This window comes from Chionomys nivalis, chromosome 12 (assembly GCF_950005125.1).
Source record: "Chionomys nivalis chromosome 12, mChiNiv1.1, whole genome shotgun sequence".
Lineage (NCBI taxonomy): Eukaryota > Metazoa > Chordata > Mammalia > Rodentia > Cricetidae > Chionomys > Chionomys nivalis.
This window is the reverse complement of record NC_080097.1, coordinates 29,124,003-29,151,532: the sequence shown is the minus strand read 5'-3', so window position 1 is coordinate 29,151,532 and position 27,530 is coordinate 29,124,003. Positions and strand designations below refer to the sequence as shown.

General features: G+C 36.0%; 1 protein-coding gene across 1 annotated transcript in view; it reads right to left on the bottom strand.

The window, feature by feature from the left end:
• The window catches only part of Diaph3 (diaphanous related formin 3), a 467,044-nt gene that overhangs the window by 253,003 nt on the left and 186,511 nt on the right, over window positions 1-27,530 (bottom strand). Inside the window, exon 18 of the mRNA XM_057786074.1 lies at window positions 761-856. Within this exon, the coding sequence (XP_057642057.1) occupies window positions 761-856 (96 nt within the window). The remainder of the gene's footprint in view (window positions 1-760; window positions 857-27,530) is intronic.

The window sequence follows — 27,530 nt, the reverse complement described above, 5'->3', positions numbered from 1 at the left end:
CGAGGCATGTAACAATTGAGAAGCAGGCTAAAAGCCATGTTAACACTACTTATCCCTCTAGATTCTTCATATGTCCCTCTTGCATCACCAGAAACTAATATACAAAGGTCAAATTATCTCAGCTCCAAGCAAAACCCTCTATGATGCATTTAAGATGCAGTAAGAAATGAATTAGGAACAAAATTCTTGCCTTCTCTTATAATAATACAGCCAGGAAGACAATTGAACACTATGTATTTAGCTCCCATAACAGTAATTAAATCTAAAATATTTCCAGCAATGCTTTTGAGGACAAGACTCTGAGCTGCTCAGGTAGGATAATGAAATTCATTTTCCTCCTCATCTTTATTTCCATTAATATTCTAACTACTGGCCTGCATGATCAAGTGTCACAAATAATAGATATTTGGGGGAATAAAAGAATAGATGGATTACTGATTCTTTTATCAAAGTGTGATATCATTACCCAAATTCCTCATCATTAATACTTGAAAAAAAGAACATTAAAGAGCCTTTCCTTTTATATTTGTGGGAGGCAGAATTTCATCTTAAATTCTTTTCTTATTTTCTAGTATATATTAATCTTTTCAAGAATTTAATCTCATAATTTGCATGGAGAGTTATATTTGAGTTTAGTATTCAAGTAAAGAAATTAAAATAATAAAAAACAAGACACAAAATGAGTACAAAATGAGTAGATTTCAAGAAACAATCCACAGAGAATCGATCTGCTAATGATATTCATATGTGATATACTTACAAAGGTTCTGAGCAATTTTAGGATCTAGAAATTTAAGTTCCTTGATTCTTTTCTTAATAACTTTCTTGTCTTCAAAATCATCTGTACTCCTTTTTGCTGAAAGACAAAAGAAAGATTTATGCTAAAATCAGCAGGAACTTCAAGGGCAAAAGGGCAAGAAATGAACTTTTTCAAACAAAAAAGTTAACATATGCATATAATAAATCATAGAGTAAGAAAACCACAAATATTATCACCTACCACCTGGACATACACTGCTACAGGAAAACACTGGTGAGTCAGACTTGAAAATTTACTAAGGTTGAAGACTGAACTGGAAAGAGCTTGTAAAACAGTTATAATGTGGAAAATGCTAGTGTGAAGTGTGGGAGTGTATGTAGTAAGATCACTTGAACAAATGAGAACACAGTTATAGCAGTGGATAAACTTAATTTAGAAAGGGTTAAGAAATGATCCCAACAACACTAAACAAAAGATACTAAACAAATGGCTTCTTTGTTTGATATAGCATTTATTTAAAACTACAAATGTTTCAGTAATTATTCAGTTAATACAGTATTCTTCATAAACACCATGTGCTTTCACTGTAAATTTTATTTGCCCTAAGGGAATACAAATTATATTCCTACATACTGCATAAACACAGGGCTGATTTTATTGCATGGTTACTTTTATTCTTTTATTGTAATAAGAAGCACTGAGCACCAGCTGAAAAATGTTAGGCTGGGCGATGCTAGATGAAGCAGACATCCCAATATCACAGAATTTAAGGCCCAATACAACTGACTGGAAAATAAATGGCCGTCAAAGTACACTGATAAACTCACAAATTTTCAGTAAGAGCCACAAGATAAAAGACAATTCTCAGGTATGTAGACCAAGTATGACCTTTCTGAGAAAATGGATAACTAATTCAAGGCTTGAAGAAGGCCAGGTGAGAATGTGAAGCAGGAAGAAAGGAGAGAAAATAGGTGTGTGTGTGTGTGTGTGTGTGTGTAAGATGCACATTCAATGGCAAAGATCAAAAACACTAATGACAACTTATGCTGGGGAGGATGCAGGGTAAACACACCTGCATTGCTAGTGGGGGTACAAGCTGGTACAGCCACTTTGGAATCAGTGTGATGATTTCTCAGAAAATTAGGAAACAACCTACCTCAAGACCCAGCAATACTACTTTTGGGTATGTACCCAAAGGACATGTGCTCAACTATGTTCATAGACCCTGGAGCAACCTAATGCCCCTCACTGAAGAATGAAAAAAAAAATGTCATTTAAATAATGAAGTACTAAACAGCACAAATAGTGACTGAAAGGCGAGAAGGGAAGATCACTATAATCACAAAGAGTAAATACAACCTGGGCAAGGCATAGAGGGAATGGATGAGCACAAGGGCTGCACCAACAGAGGTAACTAAACTAATTATTGCTCCTAAGCCAGTCTCTCTGAGGTCCAGACTGGATATAACTGAATGTCTAGTAGAAGTGTCAATATCACATGTCTAGAGTTAAACTCCTGAAGTAGACCTCCCTCCATATCCCTCTTCCAATATCAACCCTTACAGCAGAAAAGAAGCATACTCTTAATTCAGTGGCTCAAACTGAATAGTCTGCACTTCTATGGCAAACATAGCTAGTCCATCAGAGTGTCTAATGGGTCTTACCTCCTAAAAACCAAATTAACCAACACAATCACTCAAAAACATCTCCCTGGCTGCTACTTCTCTCCTCCTAGGACTACCATGTTTTCCCAACTTGATTATAACTGACCCCTTGCTAGTCTTGCTTGCTGCCTAACTGCAAATTATTTACACCTTCTCTGCCATACTACAGAGAAGGAATTCTACCCAAACCCGCTAAAAAGCCCTTGGATGCCTTACGCATCTACAAAACCTACACCCAGCCTACCCAACATCTTTACTATGTCTTTTAACATTTTATTCCAGAGCATTTATTTATTTTTCTGTCTCTTTCCACTAGAAAGTAAGACTGCTTATAAAGGATTCAAAGTCAGCACACGGGGCATGTGCGTATCCATGATCAGCTTGGCAGTGTTCACAAAAAGCACAATATTGGATCAGCCTATGTGTACTTCAAAGAGTGAATGGATAAAGAACAACCAAACCCAGGCATTCACAGGGAAACTGATGTAACCAGAGTTCAATAATGTGAGCCAGATTCTAGAGGCAAACACTATGTGTGAAACACACTATGTGAAATCTAAAGGAAACATTGAGTAGCAGAAATAGAATGACAAACATTGGGGAAGAAGAACTGCATCACAGAGGAGGACAGGAATGGTTAAAAAAGATAATGGAGGACAGAAATGAACAAAGCATATATTATACATAGATGAGTAGATCATGCCACACTGAAACACTATTTTGTAATAATAAATACTAGAAAGGAACCATCATCTATCACTGTACTGTTAGCAAAAACAAAGCCTGGGCGCTAGATACTAAGTATCTTTTGTGTAGATAGCAGACTGTGTGTAAATAGAAGAATTCACAAAGTCTAAGAGAGGTACTGATACTTTCCTAGGTGGCAAATGAGGCATAGGTTTGAACTCGGCCAGTCACATCAAACAGGCAACTGGACATGAAGACATAAAGAAGAAAAATCTAGAATGGGGAAAACAGTATCTACCATTCCCAACAGTCACGCTATAGTTGTATGTTTCCTAGATGATAATTACCACAAAAATCTACTTCCCAGTACATAATACCTTCAGCCATTTTATCCTGTCTAAAGAATGAGAGCTGAAATCTATTAACAATGGCTTAATCCTCTTTGCTTAATCATGCCAAATAACAATCATCTACTTTGTTTAAGGTAGAATTTATATTTTATTTTTACGACTCCCAAAAGAAGGGCAGACTCTAGTTTTTAAGGCTGAGTTCTCATCAGTACCCTCTCACAAGTGGAAACACGTCCGAGTGTGTTCTGAAGAAAAAGCCCAAGGAACGTAAGTTTCCAATAAATCTTTAAATAACTGCCAGTGAAAAACTCTGAGGAATGCCACTGAAGACCATCCACGTTTCCTGTTTCCTCACAAGCGTGACCGTCCTTGCCACAATGAGGGAAGGAATGCTAGGATAAGTGATCTTAGCAACAGACCGACGGCTTTTACTCCAATAGTTTCTATACTGCAGGATACTGAATATCACAATAAAACAAACTAACCCAAACATCCAGGATCTTTAAAAGTGAGAAGCTTCCCGTTTTCTCTTTTTCCTTAAAATCGGCCAGATAGCTGGCTACTTTTAGTCAGAGAAAAGCAGAGAAAAGACCTATGTAAGTGTCATAGATAAAGCAGCAGTCCATGGCAGTATTACATTTCCCCATGTGGATAGAGAAAAAGAACACTTTTAACGGGCCCCTTTACACTTCTGCTATAGTGCCATTCACCAACATGTCCTTCAGAGAGGCAGACAGAGGCTGGTAACATTCTCTTGACTCTACAAATTCGGGGGTAAATAAGCTTCCTATCTGTATAAATCTCATAGCTTCTATTATTTTGTCATAGAAACGGAAAACAGACAAAAATAAAAAGGATTCATTACAGAAAAACACAACTAAATATAAATAAAGGAGAGCAATATTTATTGGAAATAAAGTTTTTCCACTAAATTCCACTCCCACATCCACACTAGTAATATCTCTGTGAAATACTAACAGGCCACGCCCCTGAAGTGGAAAGATGGAATTGATGGCATATACTTCCACATCTCAGCCTCATCGTGCCCAGGCCCTGAAGCCATCTAAGAACAGTGTCCTCTAAGGGAAGACAGAAGAGTGGCACAAAACAACTGCTTTCATTCAACTTTCTTAGCAGAGGAAAGGAACAGCATCAGAGTGCACAGCACAAAACATCCCCCACAGTAAAGCGAATACACCCCACTACACCAGGGTGTGTGCTGTATCTTCAGCCAGTGCAAATACACCTTCACCTCGAGTGTAAATTTTAGTTTTCCTGGATAACATGGAACTCTGAGTCAGACGGTCAGATTATTAAATCTGTCTATGCTTGTAGGCTAGTCAATTGCCATTAGAGTCTGTGTTTAATCTTACTTCCCAGATATGCAAAGTAACACTCCATCTTTCCATGAGAAGATTAATCCTGTTGAAAAGTGTCCCTGATCACTAACACAGTCTACGCTGCATTTTATAGGCTTTACGTCAGAATTAAGTCAAAGATGACTAAACATTCTCTGTTGCAAAGAGCCATGAACTGAAAAAGTCTTTTTAAATTACATCTTCACTTTATTCCTTTCCTATGTTCAATGTTTCAAAAATAGCAGCAAAATTATATGAAGAATCTCCTTTCAAAATCTTTTCTTTCACACTAAATTTTCCATTAAAAATTATAGTTCCATGGTACATGATTATACATCTTATTCAAGCACATTTTCCATTATGTTCTAATCAGATTGATTTAAAATGTGACCTTTGAGAAATTAGATTCCATATAAATTTTATCATAAATTTCATATGAATTTTATCATACATTATTTCACTATTAAAAAAAGAATATGTATGTCAAAATTTGTTAGCAATTTGAACATAAAAAGACAGTTTTCACTTCACAATGGAATATTTTCTTTAAGTATGTGCTGTTTGTGAATGTATAATGTATTTTTATTAATTCAGACTAAATGTATATTACAGATTAAATGTACAAAACATGAAACACTAAAAATGTATCTATTGTTCATCTAACGCACATGTTATAAACTTTTACACAGTAATGATTACAATAAATTGCTAATTTTAATTACATCAACTCCTGAACACAATAAGGTGATATCAAAGCTGTGGAAAATACAGATTTGTACTGAACTGAAAAAGTAAGTAATCTCCATAATAATAAGAGATAATAAGCTTATTTGCAGAAAAAGTAAGAATAAATAATATATTTAGGGCATGAGGCCTGGAAAGTCTTAACAGTGTTGAAAGTGAAGAAAGCCAAACCTCTGGTGTGTGTGTGTTTAAGAATTAATAATGACTATTACTATTAGTATTAGTAAGGAGTAAGGGTTGGGGCGGGGGAATGAGGCACTTAAGGATATCCTACAAAACTGCTAATGTCTTTGTTATTATAGATATTCTAGGATGCTCACAAAGAATAAAAACTTTATAAACTTTAGAAGCACAAGAGTCATAGAATATGAAATGCCATCCGTTCATTCTATAGATGAGAAATCCTGACTGCAGAGGTTTTTACAGGTAGTCAAAGAGTTTGGCTGTGACCAGATTTGAGCTGTAGCCACTGTCCTAACACAGATCTGAACTACAAAGTGGTTTGCAGCCAGTGCACTAGATAAAGAAAACTCCCATTCTGTTGCGTTATCACTTGATGCAATATGCCCTTGCTCCACGTGCTCAAAAAGAGTGCCAAGGAAGATAAACAGGCCCAAGGGAGAGAAGAGGCATACACACTCTTTTGAATACAATTAGCTGAACAAAGCTTTGGAAAAAAATTACAGGTCAGGATTGAAAGTCAGTTCACCCATCAGTCTCTCCTGTGAGAGATAACGAACTAGCTAGGCTTCGGTCTCTGCTATATGGTGCAGATGAAATGATGGACAACTTTAAGAAATGGAACTTAAGGGGAAAAAAAAAGAGGTAAGAAAAGGGCCTCCCACTATTGGTGGTTTCAATATAATAACATGGTTTTATATAAGATTTAGAAAACTCAGAAGAATAATATAAAACTCACAGGTGAAGGGGAAAAGATATAATATGAAAGAAAGCATGTACACATGAGCATGAATGAACACACACACACACACACACACACACACACAGAGGTTTGACTTACAATACAACCTTGGCAAAGTATGCAAGGAAACAGCTTAGTCCTAAGAACCCTAATTATATGAACTTGCTTTAGTCATCCCTGATCTCTTAGACCAAATTCTAGTATTTGCAGGCACATAAACAAAAAGATATGCAACTAACTACACAGAAAACATTCAGGGTCAAATACATAGGCTATGCTTCTGTTCAAATATTAATATGGGACTGCCATAAGCAATCAAGCGTTTTTCTGGCAAAAGAAGTTTTTTGACAATTCAAAGCTATAAACTATACAATGTTTACAAAGAGTGGTTGAAACACTAAATGAAAATTATGCAAAAGTGTATTTCATCTACAGCAATCATCAAAGAAGTAGCAAATATATGCATATTTCTCATTCCATGCCATTCTGCTTCAGTAGACAATCTCACAAAACAAATGGTCTAGAAGGGCTTTACAGTTTAGGACCTGCAAAGTTAGGGAGGAGGAATTCGTTACTTGATAAAGCTTTGAAGCTATCTATAGTTGCTTGCTCTGTTTTTAACCACTATGACATTTCTACAGCCAACTATCTAGGCAGGGAGAAACTTTCTGATCCAAACAGTGTTACCAATATCTCCTCCTTCTTCAATCTTCTCTCTCCCACTTCCTTTCCCTCCGCTATTTCCTCATTGTTGCTATTTTGGCTAGGATTTATTTCATTTGCTTGTTAAATAAGGTCTCACTATGTAGAAATCCTTGGCCTCATACTTGTTATGATGTGTACTGGTTTCTTAAACTCCTGTCTTACAATCAAGAACATTGAGGTTACAGATATGAACTACCGTAACAGGGTTGTTTGTTGATTCCTATGAGGAATACATCAATGAAAATATTTTTATCTTTTCTCAAAAGCTAACCTCAACCACAGAAATGAGCAACTTTATTTATTTGAAAATTATTACACCCACACTTAAAATGAACCAATAGCTCGAGATGTGCTTTATATTAACAGCCACTTACAACCAAGGTCTTACATACCACAAAAAGAAAAAAAGGAAGGGTGTTTTCCAAGTTTACAAACACTTAAACAGAAAACTGTTGTGAGTGAGAAAAATAAGGTGAAAGCTAAGCTTCTTTGGGCGGGGTGGAGCAGAGACAGACTACACTTGTTACTGGAAAGGTCAGTTTGATAATGTGGATATAAAGTCGATGAGAAAAAGGAATAGAGCATTAAAGATAAAAACCCCACTGGGAAAGAAACTGTATCCATTAGTCCCATGATCTTTCTTGGCTCACTTAGATAACTCAGAAAAATACTCCTATATCATTTTCTATGTGCCTAAGTATTTCTTTCCCCTAAAGTACTGTTCTACCACCAGCTCCTTATGAATTCACTGAAAGACTGGTGTTTCTTCATCATGGAATACTATAAGTATTCAAAACAAAGTATTTTTATCACTAACTGACAGTTGGCAGCCCATGCTTCTCATGTATATGCTGTGATAATACGAGAAGGCAGAAATATGTCTCTGCTAGAAGAGACTGCAGAGCAGCCTCTGAACACTAATACATGCCATGCTAATGCTCACACCAGAGAAGAACCTATTACACGAAGAATGAGAACTCAGAGTACATTCCTAATCACAAAAAAAAGGATTAAGTCCACATGAGAATGTAGGTAATTCAGGATCTGCAGCATGCTGTAGAACAGGAAAACTTAATATGCCAACTTATTAGTATCTGGACACACAGTGCTAAGCATCTTGAGACTAGAAAGAGTAGCCATGAATTTTATTAACTAAAAACAAAAAAATGTAATATCATAGTAGTGAGCACCACCATGCCTGGTATATCAGTGTTGGGGGGCAACATAACACATACCTTCATGGAAATTCCACTCACCATGAAATGAGCAGACTTAAGAAACAAACATCATACTACTTAAATCCAATGACAGCGAGCTTGCAAGATTTTGTTTAGTGTGTTTGTTTTGCTGCATCTTGTATTTGTTGTAAAGCTGACCAAGAGTAGAGAATGATAACACAAACTTCACCTACACAGGTCTCCATAATATGAAGAGTTCACGTGAGGAATTAGCAGAGTTTATGTTATAGCCTATTAGGAAAAATTACAAATGACCTTAAGGTGAGAGGGAAAAAAAGTGTTTAACTAGGTAAATGGATGAATGGAAGGAAAAAAATTACTAGACACAGAAAGATGGAAGGTGTCATGATTGTTGCATAGCAATGGGAATGCCATGAAATTTTGTTAAAAATAGCCACAAATACTAAAATCTTCTTATACCATCTGTTTAAAATTAGAAAAATTATCTTTAATGGCATTCATTTCAAATCATTCTAAAGACGTTTTTAGTCTCTTGGTATTACAAAGTAGTTAACATTAAGAAGAGTCAATGCTTTGATTTTAAAATGAAGAGAAAACATTCTAAGTGAGCATGAAATCAACACAGCAGAGGAAAATTGGATCAAGTACAATTCACAAGGCCGAAGCCCAGACATGTTCAGGGGAGTGAACAACTGCTTGCAGCACTACAGAACACATGGACACAGTATTTTCCTGTCCCAACAGGAGCATGCTGAAATATATTCAAAAAAAGTATGATACTGCTCCTGGCATTGCCTATGCACCTCCTGTGAATTTCTTCTCCAAACTGTATGAGGAATGGTTGGACAATTGATATCATAGAGAACTAAGTCCCGACTCCATTTTCTACGATGCCCAGCATGTAAACTAGCTCACAGCAGTATTCCCAGGAAAGACTGACTTTATTTCTCTTTCAACATTGCCTATTCCCCTCTACTTCAGACATAATAGTAGAGTGCTCTCATCTTTCCTCTCCTTCCATCCTGAAGAGCAGGTGAGCTCAGAAAGACCACCATCTTCTGCAGCTCTAGATGTGCCACTGGCACCTGGACAAAGTGAAGAACCAATTCTGGAAAAGGAAGCGGAGAAGACCTTTGCACTCAGCCTCAAACACTTCAGCCAGGACGAAGAGCCACGAGAACTCCCATGGCATATCTAATAACAGGAAAGAGATCCTCTGTCCCCTTTTATTGTGGATCCACTTGTGTAGTTCTCACTAAGGGATGTCCAGGGAAAAGGAAAGGTAACCAGATTGGGATCAAAACTCCTGTAAGTTTTCTAAGTGCCAAAACTCAAGGAAGAGAACTCCTAAAGAGAAACAATACTTCCTAATATCTCCCAGTGATAGTATTCTTTAATAATATCCTAAATTCTGTGTCTTTTAGACAATTTTCTAATTACCCAAATCCTACTTTACCACAACCACAAACTGCTATTCAAATAAAAAGTAGACATGCTCATATTTCCCCACATACATGAACAAATACATACATGAACAAATACATACACATACATACACAACAGATAAACATGTACATGTACATTTATATACAAATATATACATATACAACCTACATTTACATATACACAAACACATGCACATAAAAATATATATACATGACAAACAGCACACAGATACATATGAAACATAAACACACATACACACACCAAAAAACACATACAACACAAAAAGGAAAAATAAAAAAACAGGAACTAATGGAATTATTCAATGAAAGGGTAATGGATGAAATTTTTCATTAATGGGATTGCAGCAGCTTAAGTCATATGAGAAGAAAAAAAAAATACCTCCCTTTTTTTTTTTGGTTTTTCGAGACAAGGTTTCTCTGTGGTTTTGGAGCCTAAAAATACCTCCCTTTAAACTCATTTGCTTCCCAGTTATGTTGGGCTTCCTGACCCTTGAACATTTACATTATAAAGAGAAGAATCTTTATAGCAACTGAAATAGCCCTATAAATTCCCCTTTTAACTGATTAAAAACTATCTCAAGTTTAAATGCTTAATGAAATTGTCAGAGCGTAAATGTTAATGTTCAAAAGAGAAAATGTAAACACTGCACAGACCAACATACCCATGTTTAGAAACTCCTATCAACTGTGAAGCTCGGGAATATGTCAAATTTCTATCTTTAAGATATTCTCCTAGAAGATGTCCTATGTGTGACACGATTATGTGTGTGCCTGTGTAACACTAGAAATACAAGCTGGGGGCTAGCTGGGTAAGGAATCTGCCTCTGAGTTTTGTCCCATCACTTTTCAGTCTTCTTATTTTGAGATATTCCTGAAGAGTTGTCCATGGTGGCCTTGAACTTCTATGTAACAGGTTTTCTTTTGGGTCACCCACCAGCTATCAAATCATGACATGGAGAATTTTTATTTTTATTGAATAATCAGCCTTATCTTAGCTCTTATTTCAATCTGTTTCCTTTATGTTTTGCCTCTGGCCTTTTACCTTTTCTTTCTGTATGTCCTACTTTCCCTGCTTCTTCTGTGTCCATCTGGCTGGTCACAGGCACCTACTTCTCTCTCTCAGTCTATCCCCGATCTTCTCTCTGGCCCAGATTTCTCTACTTAATTGTCTGCCTGCCAGTCCAGCCTATCCCTCTGGGCCTTACCTATGTAGACCAATCAGGTGCCTTAGGGAGGCAAAGTGAAACAAATGCAGTACACTTTTACATAACTGAACAAATGCAACATAAAGAAATGCAACACATTTTTGGATCATTAACAAAGGCAGCATAAACAAATGTAACACATCTTTATATAGTTAATGAAATTCCCACAGTATTTGTAATTTTCCTTCCTCAACTATTCATATGGCTAAGATTAAATCTGGCTCATGGTCATATTCTTAGACTAGCTTATGTCATATTAAAAATATCAAATTTATGCTTTGTATAAATAATTGATCTGGAACCTTCAGGTTCCTTTTCCTCAAGTAAGTGAAACAGCAGAAAAATCATCCAATTTAAAAATAAATAAATAAAAGTGGCACGACAGGAAAACTAAAGATCATCCAGGCCATTTGGAGACTACTGAAACCATGAAAACAATGGAGCCCATGGAAATGTGATGGAATGTGAACAATTTATTACACACCCAGGGAAAACAAAGAGAGAAAATACTGAGGGTAGCTACTAGAAACATCCTTATCTTTCCTGAAAATCCTTCCCACAGTGTAGCCATACCAGAATTAAGGACATTCAATTCCTGAAGAAGAGACACACCCAAGCACTAGGAATTATTCCACAACAAAAGAAAGTCAGGTTTTTCTTAATACCTTTGATCAGTCTGAAGGCTATGTCCTTGAACTTTGTGAACCAAGTACTTACAGAAGAAATTAATTACTGCAATTACCAAACGTTCTTGTGTGTGTGTGTGTGTGTGTGTGTGTGTGTGTGTGTGTGTGTATAACAATGGGCTGCTTATTGTAAAAAAGTATTTAGAATATGAAGCAATCATGGCTCCAGCAAGTTAAGACGCCTCTGTGGCTGAGAGAATTGTTGCAGGGATTAGAGTGAGGAGTTCAGAATTTAGATGTATTCTACAGGACATTCTCCTCTCCTCCTCTAAAGGCAGAAACCGGGAGAAAAAAGTTTTCTGGGAGGAACAGACACTTGGGCAAAAGGTACATAGGGCATGACAAAAGAACAAAAAGAAACTGGAAATCCCACAGGAGAATATTTTATGTCAAGTTTTATATCCTTAACTCAACAGAAAAATTATCTTAATACAACTAATAATCCACATGTGTTCAAGAGTAAGAAGAGAGGGTGGTATGTTCAGAGAGCAATGAACAGGACAGAGGATTTTGAATTACAATTTGTAAAGGAGTGGGTGTACAATAAATACTAAAATGCTAAGTAGATATGCTTTCTGAAATAAGGGCTACATCAAAATCAGTGGGAAAGATCATGGTATAACTTCTTGTAAATTTAATACATATTATAGCGTACATATGTATTAGTAGCTCGGGGTAAGAAACCGAGAAGAGAGAATCATTTCTTCTAAAAGAATGCATCCAAAGGCTCAAGAAACAAGCAACATATAAGACACCGGTGTGCACTGAGCTATATAGTGATCAAGGGAAATTCCTATTCACATGCTTAGGCTCTGCTCAGCTCTGGGAGAACCCATGCCTTTTCAGCTCCTCATACTCTACAGAGGATGTAGGAAATTTTCACTTCCATCCTCACACTTGAGCAAATATTCTTCAGAATAACTATTACTCATATTTCTTTCATTGCAGATGGGGGTTCCTTTCGATCACAAGCATCATTTGAAATAATTGACTACTGAATATACTGCTTTCTGAATGGAGTTTATTGAATTAACAGAATCCTGCTTATGTAAAATACTTGATAAAAATTGCTTTTAATTTGCAGAGAAAAGGTCATTTCTAAATAGTTATTATTTAAAAATAAAACAAATGAGTTATATACTACACTCTTGAGATTCATTTATGCTCAGGTAATCTTTTATCTTTCTAGTTAAACAATACTGTATAAATTAGGATTTGAAAATAAAATTAAGTATGCTATTCTAGCTAATTACTCTATTATTCTGGATTTGTTCCCTGAGAAATCATAATTCCTAATTCATTAAATGATGCAAATGGAGAAGGACCTTTGAAAACTAGAAATTCTCCCACACACTTACCAGAGAAACCTCTTTAGAGCAAAGGCCATCACTGGTAGAGGGAAAAAAGTCTATACACATGTGTATATGGGAAAATATAAGCACCAAAAGATGTATATAGACACATAATCTAGCTAATTTTTATTTTAATCAAATAAGTTTTAGCAAATATATTATTTTGCATTTTAGCCATTTTCTAGTGCAATAAACCCTATATGCTTATCCTTGGCTACATAGATAGATCAACAACATTCTTTTAAAGTAGTCTATCAACTGGCAATATGCTATCTATAAAAATACTGCAGCTACTTGCTACCTTCCGTTTTGATGACTATTTCCATTGTTTCTAAACATTTGTTTACCAATACTATTATTATAGTACAGTCAGACTTTGTGTTAATAATAACCCTAGCAATAAAGGTAAAGTCAGGAAAGCAGTACACACACACACACACACACAGAGAGAGAGAGAGAGAGAGAGAGAGAGAGAGAGAGAGAGAGAGAGAGAGCGCACATTTAGTGTTTTTATTCTCCCAAACATATCAGCATTCATATCTGAACAATCACTCAACCCCTGGCCCCTTACAAGAAAAGGAATGTCATCAACTTGCCTCCATCTGAACAGTTCTTCTAGTAGTACAATTTTTTTACGTCCATTAATGAAGATCAGCAGTTTCAGAGTCCTGAATCTCTACCCTGGAAGGAAGTCTACCTTCGAGATATAACTGAGAACTGGAGAGTAAACTCTCCAAGGCCAAGCTGTTATCCAGAATAAACATAAAATATACACTTGCTGATTTGAGATCACCTCACTGTGCAACCCTCCATTATCCAGAGGTCACCTAGAAAGCACTGCTACAAGGGCACCCAAACTGGAAGAGGTCTCAATGTGGGGCTACTCCAAGGACTCCCTTGTCACTAAAGAGAAGCACTTCAGCTGATCCATTCACTTCTTCATTCACTCATTGATCCACTCACAAAATCACAAGCCAATGACTTAAGCTTATTGAAGATGGACAGAGCAAAGTAAGGCACAAGGCTATTCTTAAAGCTCAAGTGAAATTGGGACAGTGAGAGACAAAACTATACAATAACACTATCACTTATGTCAGAGGAGAAGGATTGTAGGGGTCAGGCATCTTTTGATATTTATCTTATCAGAAGTCCACTGAAAGAGTTTGTGAAAAGGTTATTTTGCCTCAATTCTTTGAGGCCAATCAAGGAAAAAGATCAATGGAGCATTTGGTAGGATCAAAGAAGCAAAAAATAACTTTTCGCAGATGAATCAGAAAGTCATCATGCTTTAAGTGGCATTACCTGTGGTTCTTAAAATAAAAATGGGGACAGGTTTAGAAGACACCTCTTTTTGCCTCTTCTGTGGAAAGTCACTTTCTAAACATAAACACATGCTTTATACATGTACACAATAAACATACAAAGTACAGTCCAGTTCTGAAAAAGAACTAACAGAGAATACAGAAGGTAAATACACAAAAATTTAAAAGGCAAGAGTGCTATGCATTTTTAGTCCTATTTGGCACAAGGCAATGGAAAACCAGAAAAGTTTGTCTCAAAATGTATAGTCACACATGAACACTCAAAGGTTTCTGTGAAGTTTTTTAAGCAATTGAGGTCTCAGACCTCACCTTTTATTGTCCCTCCACATAATGTGACACAGTTACACTAAATGTCTAAGGGCCTCTACGTTCTGTCCAGTAGGAGGACTTGTGAACATGCTACTTCGTTACCTGAGCTCATGTCACTCGATTGCTTGACTAATTCCTGCTCTTCTTCTGTGTTTTAATTTAAGCTCTGGGTCATCAGAATGTTCCCAGGATGGTCCACTCTAAATTGGAAACCATCATCCTCCCTTGCTATGGATCTGCATAACACCAAATACCATGGTCCCTGTTCTGGTGCCTGGCTATTTACAGTCTTCATTAGACTACATACCACACAAAGAAAGTAGTACCTCTGCCTGGCTTAGGATTATGTTCTGGGAGTTAGGTCAGTGCCTTTTATAGGGGAGAATATCCCATACTGTGTAGCCTGGCAGCCTAGTCAGTCAACTGGTTGTTTGGATGGCAGGATGATTCACCATGATTGGCTCATAAACCAAATTGAGAGCACTGCTTGCTGAGGGCCGATAAGTGCACCCTAGGTATAATACTTAGAAGCAGCTGGCCGAGGAGTCTGATTTGTATATCCAATTTCAGTCAGCAACAGAAAAAAGGCCACAATAGCACAGAAGACTTAAGCACTAACACAATAGAAATTACAGAGCTCTGAGAGGGGAAAATGTCCTTAAGCACAAAGATGCTGGGCTAAGAGAAGCACTTTGTAGTAGGGATTATGCACAGAAACGCCAGTGTCAAGAGGTCCAAGACAGCATAGCCCTGGCATTACAATCCAGTGGTTAGGCTTGTTTGGCGTGCAGTCTTGGGTGTGAATCATCCCTGCTTTGATTGTTTCAGGAAGTAAAGAGAACTGAGTATTTTCTATGATCGCGAATTCTAACAAACAAAATTAAAAAATGGAATTTAAAATGTAAAAGCAAAGTTCCCACATGAAAATAAATGGAAAGTACCACTTGAGCTCACACTGAGTCGGCAATGATTCATAGGAAACTGTCTCAACACAGCACACAAAAAGATTTCTCAAGTATCAGCAAATAAACCAATTATCAGATACCAAATGGTGTTTCTACTTCCAGACATTCGGAATCTCACGTACAACTCTCAAGTTTTTCATCTAGTAACTGACAAAACAACAGATACAGGTTCCATTAATATTACAGTCCCTGATTATTTAAGGAGTATGTCTACTTTTTATCCTTCAATAAAATGATGCAAAGTGCTATGATCCTTTCATGCTGGCCTTACAACTCAAATATCTAGTTAAAAGCAAATATTTGTATAGCATTTTACAGTTATAAATCAAAGAGTCCCCTTGGTGCACAAAATTCATAATTACCAATGATGGGAAAATGAGAAAAAAGCTTCTGTAACATTATTTAATGCTGTTCCTTGCATAGTCAGTTCTTCAAAAGAAAAATTGTATTTGAAGTTCATATTTAATAGGTAGCAAATACTGTATTCCTTGCAATTCATATAAAACCCTAAAGAACATATACAACAAATATCCATTATTCTGTAAATAACGAATGAGGAAAAAACACTTGGGCCATCATTTAAAATACTTGTAAACATACAATATGACATAGATTGGCAGTAAAAACTGAGGAATGTTAATTTGTTTATATAAATGTTATACATGATACTTCCCCTTTGATCATGGAAAATTTCAAAGTTACTATTTTTAAAATGTAAGCACAAAATAAATGTGTTAAGGGTCTCTGTATTTTCAGTGATTTCTCATTGTCAGCATACTTTTACAATAATATGAGATGCAAAAATTAAAGACTTTGAGAATTTGGTACATTAGGAAAATAATGTAAAATAAAACCAAAGCTGAAGTGTTGTGCTGCACACTGGGGTCAACAACACCACATCTATTATTCAGCTGAAACACAAAATTGGCCTCGAGATACCATTTTAATGTCAAATCAAGAACTGTCAATCAGCACCATTTGTTGGTAATCCCTCATCAGAACCCATTGCCTCAGCCTGATCATTCACCGGGAGGAATGTAGAGAGCTTATCTGCAACCACTTAACCTTCATCAACCAACATTCATGCATGCTCATTAACATTTTTTCATCCCGCTTTCGAGCATGACACAGCTTATACCAGAATAATAACTTGCTGATAATTGTACAAGACAACAGCTGGACAGGCAGAGGGCAGAGGTGAACACTCTCATAGATTATGGGGTACAGTAATGCATTACAATTAGTATAAAGAGTCTCAGGCTCATGTGCAATAGTTTTCAAAAGAAGTTGAGGAAATGTCATTAGCAATCTAACTTCAGATCTGTCAGGCCAGATGCCCAATTCCCTTACCACGATCCTATTTGAAAATAAACTAATGATAGCGACTGATAATGGGTACCCTATTGGTTCATGAATAGAAGTCAAATTTTCAATACTGTATAGTGAGATGCAACCTAAACTTAGGCTACTAAAGGATAACTGAGAAAAAAGAGCTTCACATATTTTAATTTTGTATTTGTGCTCATAATATCGCTGTTTTTAAGTAGAATATTGTTAGTAAAGCAAATTTAGAAAAATAACATCCTAGGAGAAATCTAGAATGATATTAATAAAGAAATCCTAGCTACAAAAGAGCATAGAGACAATATTCAATCCCACGTTATGGCTATGACAGCCACTTCTTTGAAATATAATATAATGCACTATAAAGTGAAATGGATTCTGATAGTGATGGGCTAACTGGCACTGATGAAGTTGTGTGAATCGGGTATCACGCATGGTACGTACTCAACACATTGTCTCTTAATCACCCTGTGAGTAGCTATTAACACTCTTTTCTGATGAGAAAATTGAAGGTGATCTTGGAGGGACTGAAAACTCAATCTTAGCACCATCTGCCCCCCTCCAAAAAAAAAAAAAAAAAAACACAAAACAGAGAACAATTCCAACCAGACAATGTTCAAGCTCTCTTGGCTACTAGTGCCTGTGATTTAATTTTCATTACTTCATTCAGAAAGATTTTTTTTAAAAAATCCAACATTGTAAAATTTAACCAGTTACTACGAAGAGCATACGCCAGGATAAGGGCCTCACACACCTATCTATCTTCCAATCTTGAGGTATCTAAGACCACTTGGAGCATTCACTCAACCGACTCTGCACCCCACACGGGCTCCACCTAAAACAATCACTACTGTTATTCCTCCCAACAATCAGGAAAGATTTCCTCATCTTTACTGTCTTATTTGGCATTTTTACTAAAACAGCAAAATTATCCAATTCAAGATCAAAATAGTGTTTCCTGACAATTTTGTTCTCTTCTAACATTTTTTAAAAGCTGCCCCAACAAATGATGCAAAGGGAACTGGTTTTACAAGCAACAGGAGCATGAATAAATCAGAAATGTGAGCGGATTAGTTACTGTTTTTTTTTTTTTTTTATTTCCTCTTTTCATAGGACTAAAATAGAGCTCCCTTGCTTTGGCAGCTCAGGTGAGCTAGGCACTTCTCTTGGTGAGCATGTCATTGTTGGGGGAAGAGAACAAATTTTATTATGAGGCATCCAGCTAGAGTTAATGCATTCTGGCCTGACATGTTGGACCTTGTACAAAAGCTTAGTTCAAAAATATTAGCCTCCCATAAACTCTACTTTAACAACCTCTAGCCACAAATGCCTACAAACAGTTCATTTCTGCAGTCCTGCAATTGCTGGGTGACAGCTGCTAAAGGAGATCATATAACAGTGGACTCCATCAGGATTTAATAATGAGAGCTTACGTAAAACTTCCGTAATGTCATTCATTCATAACTGAAGGCCTAGGAGACAAATTATACGACTCTTATAAACAGAACGGCAGTGTTCTAAGAGGCCTTACCAGAGCTTACATCTGTGACTGCATTCACATGGCAAGAAGACCTCTTGGCCCAAGGAACTAACTTAAGTTGAAGCCTTCTCCACCAGTCTATCTGGTAATAAGACAAGTCTCTTAACTGTTATTCTAGCCTATGTATTTTATCTACTAAACAGAGATGTCTGATGTTAAGATGTTAGGATAAAACATAGATTATAACACTTTATGCCCCTAATTCAAAATTTGTGACAGAATTTAAAATTAATCACATTAAATTATTAATAAATAACTGACAGAACACAATTTAAATGCCTAAATATTTCATATAAGTAGCTCATTAACGTGAACATAATTTTTAAAGGTTCATCTTTTAGTGACATCTCTCCACTTTTCTCTCTATGACAAGACAGGCAATATTGCAGTTCCTTAGTTACGCAGCACCCAAGTGTGTTCACCTCTGATACACTCAATTCCATCTCATTTGTTTACTCACCAAAAGCATGTTTTCATTATCTATCAGTAAACATCGCATATTGCACCAGTAAAAGAAATAAGATGGACAAAAGATAAATGGGTCCTGGCATGGCATTTTAACTTTAAGGCAAAGAAGGGCATAATTACTACAAAATAAACTTAGATTTACAAATGAACAGGTGAGAAATAAAGGGCACAGTGGTGTGAAATGACAGACAGATCTATCTATCCAAGTCTGAGAAAGCACTAAGGTAATTTCCCAAAAGAAATGGCAGCACCCAAGGAAACAAAGATGTGTGACATCACAGAAGTCACTTCTTTCACAAGCCTTTTCTTATAACCCTCAGTGAACTCAAAGGACTGGATGACAAGACTAACAGTTAAGATACAATGTGCCGTTTTAGTAATCATAAAAGGTCACTTAATATACAATAATGTACAGTAATAAGTCTGTATGTGTATAGAATTTTGGAAGATATTAAGAAAAATGCATCCAGCCAGGCGGTGGTGGCGCATGCCTTTAATCCCAGCACTTGGGAGGCAGAGGCAGGCGAATCTCTGTGAGTTCGAGACCATCCTGGTCTACAAGAGCTAGTTCCAGGACAGGCTCCAAAACCACAGAGAAACCCTGTCTCGAAAAACCAAAAAAAAAAAAAGAAAAAGAAAAGAAAAAGAAAAATGCATCCAAATCAGATAATTAATTTAAGTGCAATATTGGAGTTTAGGGTAGTAATTTTTCATTCATTTCCTAAACTTTCTGTAACATAATTATTTTAAAAGAAATCACAACAGATCACATTTAACTAAACTAACTACACACAGTTTTAATTAAGCACGTGATATTTTATGTCTACTTTACTAGTAAAACATTTAACACTCAATGCGAGTCATCTAAATATACACAAGTCTTCTGGGCAAAATTACAAGTTTCCCCCATAGTTGTGAATCCTCCACTATCATTTATTACAGCTTTCCATAATAAAATATCATTTGAAAGCAGTGGTTGCTCTGTTAAATTCAAGTCCTTACTAGCATATATAAGAATTGGGTTAATATTATTTATTTCCTGTGTAAATAAATCTTTACAAAAAGAAGTATTTTCATTGAAATTAAGTTTTTTTTTAAAAGTTTAAAACTAATATCTATCCAAAAAAAGACAATGAGTGTAAGTTTGATTACAAAGAAACTACAATTCTTAATTATTGGTAATGGATAGGAATGTACAATGATTTATTCACCAAAGAAATAGTTTGCAACTTTAATAACAGAGCAAACAGAAAACAACCATACTTAACAGTTCCACTACCAAATAGATACCCAAAGAAATAAAAACAGGCACTCACAAATGCACGTTCACTCAGATCTGTGTGCGCTGGTGCACTCACAGTACTACTATCCATATTAGTAGGAAAAAGGAAAACAGATAAACCTATAAACGGATGAACAAACAAAGGGATCATAGCATACATAAGCATAGGCTTTGATGTATTAGGCCACTGAATGGGACATGTTTTCAATACAGTCTTACATATTTTGTTTGTACCTTAAAAGGAAAAATCCAGAAAATATAAAATAGCCAGATTTGTTCTTGCCAAATTGCTGTGTGCAGGGAAAATAGAAAGAAATAGCTTAAGCATAAAATTTATTTTGAAATTATAGAAATATTTTGGAATTGAACAAAGGTCATATTGCACAATTTGCTTAGGAAGGCTGGAATTATTATATTTTGTTTTATAAAGAATAAAAAAAATTATTTAGAAACATTAATTCAGTGTCACTAAGTGTCTGACATTCATTTCAGTCTTTGGTACAGAACACCAAATGAAACAAAAATTCTTTTCCTAAAGTGGTTTAAATTCCAATAGGGAGAGACAGAAAAAAGCGTAAGTGCATACACAGAAAATAAGAACTGAACTATATATTAGCAAGTGTGAGAGGCATAGAATAGGAAGCTCAAAGGTAATTGAAGTTAGATGGGAAAGAGGACAAACCTGGAAGTATAGGAGGAACGTAAGTCAACATGTGTGAGTGGGGTACTGCGTGCTTCCTTTGAACAGACACAGCCACTACCAGGACTATTACTGCCACACTTAAGCTGTGCCATGAAGCCAACCCAAAGTGGAAGAACAGAGAGAACAGAGGGAGCCGGACAGCCCAGGTACAGGAATTATAAGTAATTCCCAAGGTTTCAGTATTTTCTGTTTTAAAAAGACTCAATCTTGTAAAAGTAGAAAAGACAGTGAGTATGGAAGGTCCTGAATCGATGCAGTTTCTCCAAGGCTTAGCCCAGTGGAAGTCATGTGACTACTGTCAACAGCCTAGGGACAGAGGGGAGCCTCTTGTGAAAATACTCAGGTCATATGGAGAAGACACAGAGGGGAACAAGCAGATACGGGGATAAAGCAGCCCAGTGTTGCAGTGAGAAATGCACATCAGACCTGACTGCAGGCGGCAATGAAAGCAAGACTGAGGAGTCTTATTTCTTTCTTCACATTTCAGTACCTGTACATATGTGCAACATATATATGACAGCCACAGAGACGATAATTTACTTACAAAAGAGAAAACGAGAATAGAGAACTTGAAAACTACTCTTTAAAAGCTTTGAAAAATACATAATAAATGAATAACTATCCAAACTTCTAAAAACAGAGACGACCAAAAAAAGGCATAATAGGATGTACACAACCAGCATCTCCAGGAGATCACAAGGCTCCTTTCCAAGAGTCCTCATTCCCTCTTTCACCTCATCTCACCTATCCTAATGTCCACCCTAATGTTCAATAGAATAGAGCAAAGAACCCACAAATACACACACACACACACAAAAAAAGAAAGAAAGTGAAAGGAGGGAGGGAGGGAGGGAGGGAGGGAGGGAGGGAGGGAGGGAGGGAGGGAGGGAGGGAGGGAGGGAGGGAGGGAGGGAGAAAGCTAGGAAGCAAGGAAGGAAATGAAGTTCTGGCATTCAACTCCTCAGGAACAATGTGACCTTCATGTCCATATTAATACAAGCATGCATACAAGGAGAACCCTGTAAGCTTTGTTGGCATGCTGTACTGACACAATTGGCACTTTTCTTACCACTGACAATAGCGATACTGTTAAATCTGGTAAGTATACAAAACAAATGTAAATAGTTGTCCAGGTGTAATGTTCATATTTATTTTTATATAGATGCATAATATTCAATATAAAATGTGAGAAATTAAAACATTATTGAGATGAAGAATAACTTTGAAATATAGAAACATAAAAGCTCTGAAGACTGATGCGCTTCATTTGAAAGCACACAGTTATCCATTGGCCGTCTCAGCTCTCCTGGGTTGAATCCTGAGGCTCTGGGAGCACAGTGCCAAACTGTCCCACTGTGACCTGTGAAACCCTGTAAAATAATTGGTTCTCTAATTGAAAAATAAAAGAAGATTAAAGAAGGCAGGAAAGCTTTGCCTCAGGAAGGAGACTCCGGCAATCTGATGATAGGAGAGTAGCCGCTACATGACAAAGAGCCAACAATTAAAATTAATTGAAATATGGTTGCATTAGATAATTTGATAAATGCATTTTCTCTCAATGACTTTTTTCAATTAAAATAAACTTATAAATATAATTTTGAATTATTCAATGAAATAAGAAGGATAACACAATAGGATGTAATGAAATTAAACATTCACATTCATTTGTAGACCCTTGTTCAGTTTGAGTAACGTTTACTGCATGAAAACGTTCTTTTCTCTCCAACTCTATCAGAAGAATACGAATATAATTCAAATAAAAATGTCACAGAAAACTGTGAAACATCATAAGTCAAGAATAATGATATAGTATAATATTTAATAAAAATATTTAAAGGAAATTTAATTTACTTATATGGCCAATGTATATTCACAGTCCAAAATAGTGCACAAAACTATTTTAATTTATTTTCCTAAATTAAAAGTATCTCTTTTATCTTCATAGTAGCAAATATGCTGTTCAGTGACAATGCCTGGTTTACATTTTATAGAATGTAGAATGCAAAGTAAAAATACACATACATAATTTAATAATTCCCACAAAATGTTGAAGCATATATTACAAACAAGAGAAAAGCAAAGATGATACATGCTGAACATTAATTAAATATATACATGAAAAAATGTAGAAACAATACTTCGTGGCACTTAAGAGATGGCATAGACTTTCCCCGAGAAATCCAGAAAAGAACCTAGTTGTGATAACAAAAACATAGTGTTACTGTGCCAGATAATCTCTCTATAAATGTTTGGTGAGTAGACAAATTATTAGAGATGAATCATGGTGCCCCACGTCCCTAAACGGCATGCCATAAAGGGAATCCAAGGTGAGGGTACAACAAACAACAATAATGGAAACTAAGCCGTATTAACCCAGCCAAGTAACTTCTCAAATACGGTGATTTCATGGCAGAGCTTTGCTCCAACCTCGAATGCCTTTTCTGAATATATCCTATCCTGTTCCTAATATGAGAGAATATTTTACCAAATGGTTGAAAACAACTTCTAGTGGAACTAGAAGTGTGTGTTATAGGTATCTATATCCATGGAAATTAGTGACCAATGTAACAGAAAACAGATACTAAGTCCCTTCGTGAGCATAATTATCTACTTCTGCTAGTTATACTCTGCCTAACCTATGGAAAAGCAAAGAAAAAGGACAAGAAGTCAACACAAGACTGTCACTGAGATATGAGATTAATATTGTGAGCACCAAACACCAGAATTCTGATTTCAATTGTTCTCTGCAGGCAAACTACCTCCTTAGTTCACCAAGAAACAATAGCTTACATGACCACAGCAAGCAAAATCCTAAGCACCGTCCAATGCCATTGTAGGGGCTACTATGTCATATTCAGAGATGAATCCTTTCTACCAGAAGAGACTTGAAATTCTTAAAGTACTCAGACAAACTCATAACCAAGTAGAAATGCTGACACATATCTGCAATTAGGTGACAAACCAAAAACATTTCCTTGTCCTTTCCCTCAATTTGCCCTGAATTTAAGAAACCAACATCAAGTAAAGCTAAGAATTGTCGGGTATGCCAAGAACAGTAGAAAGTCAGCAACTTTTTAAAATTCTTGCAACTAATTTCTATTAGCTTAAACCACAACAGCTCGAGGAAAGGTGGGCAGTGGAGTATTCTACTCCTCAAATATTATCACTGCTCTGAGCCTGATGCCAACACTCAGAGACAACAAAATTAACAGTTATCACACTTCCTGCAAACTTGGGGGGGAAATTCAGGCTATAAGCTCTACTTGGTACTCACAGCTGCCTATCAACCGAGGGCCGCGATGCTTTATAGATCCTAGCTCCTTAATTACATTAAGCCATCCATACCATGGCCCCTCATCTTTGACAAAGTACATGTCTGTCAAAAATAATTATTTAAAAGACCCAGATAATGTTTTATAAATGACTAAATGTGTCTCTTTCAAAATTATTCTGACGTCGTTAAAATTCTAAACTAAACCACAACAAGAAAAGCAACATTTGAAAAATTTAGCTCTTACATTTTGGAACACTACAAAAATTTTTGAGCCTTAAATTCATGGCAGACATACATATAGAAAGAAAAGAGGTCCTGGAAAAAAAAAATGTGTCTTTACATTCGTTCTGACACAATAAACTCGTCCCAAAGAAATGTGATAAAGTACTACATAAGACATACAAAACTGAAAGGGACGAGCACAGAGAAAGCACTCATGGAAAGGCAGGATGGACTAGTTTGACATTTTCATATGTGGTTATTGAAACAGGTCAACTCATAAGGTAAGTGTTGTGATTTAGAAAACTGGAAGCAGGATTTTAGCTAAACATAAATTATACTGTCACAGGCAGTACTGCCATATAAGTTAAACATACCAGTGAAACAGAAGAGAGTTCCTAGCAGAAAGTACATGCGTCAACAACCAATAACTTCCTAGCAAAAATGCTAAGAATATGTGTTATAGAAAGTCCAGGTTTTTCCATAAACGATGGTGAAAAAAGCTTGAGGTCCCAAGTACCTGCAGAAGAGTGGAACAACAACTATATCTTGCCAGTTATGTGAAAATCAATCCCGGAAAGACTAAAGACTTAAATAAAAAGACCTGAAATGATGAAATTGCTAAGGAAAACAGAAATACTTCCAAAGACTGAAAAGGGGAAAGGTCTATTGTTTTGTTTTATCCAGAAGTAAAGAAGTACAGAAAACATAAGCAAAAAAAAAAAAATTACATGAAATTAAATGAAACTGTTAAAGCCTCTGCACGGGACAGAAAACAACTCAGAATAAGAAACAACCATCAATGTAAATAGCTTAAAGAACAAGAGAAAATACTAGTAAGCTCTGTTGATAACAAGAAGTTAATGCCCCAAATATAAAAGAAAACCACAAATTCAAAGACAAAATAAAACCAAATTACCCAATTAAGGTGAGAGGCAAATACTCCCATTTTTGTAAGTGCCCTCTAGGAAAAATAGCAATGCATACCAAATTCATGCCAGTAAAAATAGATGTTATCAAAAAAGACAAAAGAAAGCACTTGGTGAAAGACATGTGAATTGGATGTAGACCCAAATAGTAAATAAATCATCACTAGTACGTATTATGGGCTTTTTTTCCTTTAGTAAGTGGAAACAGTGGCAGTAGTAAATTAATATTTATCCTCTTGTTCACCTTTAGTTTGGCAGATAGTACTACAGAACACATGTAAGATGGAGTTAGAAATAAATCAGCAGCTATGATTGAGCTCTCTAAAATTACTGCTGGATTTGCATACACTGTTGGAAGTGAGGTCTCTTTCCTTGTTGGGTCTTTTTTTTTTTTTTTTACTATTTAGGTCTACATCTAACACATCAGCATGAGAGCCTCCCATTCTGGATGCAAACATCTCACTGTGATTCTGGGCTGCTCACTGAATCATGCTGCTAGCATTTTCTAGTAGACCATGTCAGATTCAATAACTTCAATGATTAAATACATGAATTATAGAATATATATTCTAATATATATGTGTTTTACTTAAAAAATTATGAAATGTTCTTTTTAAATCCAGTTCTGTGCATACACAAATTGCTTCTGATATCTAAAATTCCATGAAACTTTAGCAATAGATGAGGTTTTCATTTAGAAAAAAATACTATATATATTATTTCAACAATTTCACTTTTGCATATATTCTTTTATTAGTGTTTCACATGTGTATATGTTTTCTGATATTTCTTTCAGATTGATATTCTCAATGAATACTCATTAAATATTTTTCAGTATTACTACATGATTATTAAAATTTTAATAAAATTCACTGCATTGTCAAAAAAAAAAAAGACATGTGAATTGCTACAGCCTTTATAGAAAATACAATGGAAGGTACTCAAAACACTGAAGAAGCAGATGATTCTGCATTCCCTGTGCCATGAAAATAGCCAAAGGAAATGAAAGCAGGATGTGGAAGAGGCATATGCACACCTGTGTGAACTGAACTACTATTCAAAACAACAACGAAAAGTATCCATCCATTAATGAATGGATAATGAAAATGTGACAAACACAAATACAAATGGTTATTTAACCACTGAAAGGATGAAGACCTATCATTCTCAGTGCTGTGAACAGAAACTGAAAGAAAATGTTGAATCAACTAAGCCAGACACAGAAAGAAAAGTATCGCATAAAGTCACTCAGAGGAGGAATGAAAAATGATTAGTAACCAAGTCGAGAGTACAGTGAAAGCTCACAGAAGAACTTACTCATGGAAGAGTAAGGAATAGGGACAGACAGAATTGATGGGCTGAGTACCAGGCTAGATCATTTGATGGTGGCGAGAAGACCTGGATTCTGGCTGCAGTTAGATTGATATCAGATAACAGCTACATCTGTATATTTAAAAATGACTCTGAATGTATTTTCTGGGAAGAAAGGCTGTCTGAAGAGACAAATATGTTTATCCTAATTTAAAAATTTTGCAGTAAAAAGTATATCAACATATTATATGATATTCTACAAATACATACAATATTGATGTCTTAAAATGTTTAAAAAGGAACTTCCATTCAAATTTGTAAAAAGAAAATATGACTGTTCCAAAAGATATTTTCACCATTTTAATGACAAAAAGCAAGCTACACAGTAGAAAGTCAGATGATAAACAGAACTTTACCAGTGGAAATAGAGCCTACACTGTCAAAACTTAGTGTTTTTTGAGCAACACAATAAGCAAGGTACTGCAAAAGATGCTTTACAATATGCATGCTATCGTCCTCACAATAACCCCATAAGACAGGTATTATGTCCCCCATTTGATAGAGAAAAACACTGTAGCTATGAAAGCCAGGGTTATGCACTAGGAGGGTGGACGCCAGAGCCCCCGTGTCTTCTGTCCACGCCACAGCATGGTGGTTGGTATTTACAGCTCAAATACTTACCAATGTGAATAGAGGTGCCAAATGATGAAAGATGGTCTTAATAAAAAATGGCAAGTTTTAAAGCCTTTAATATAAATCGTGGGAT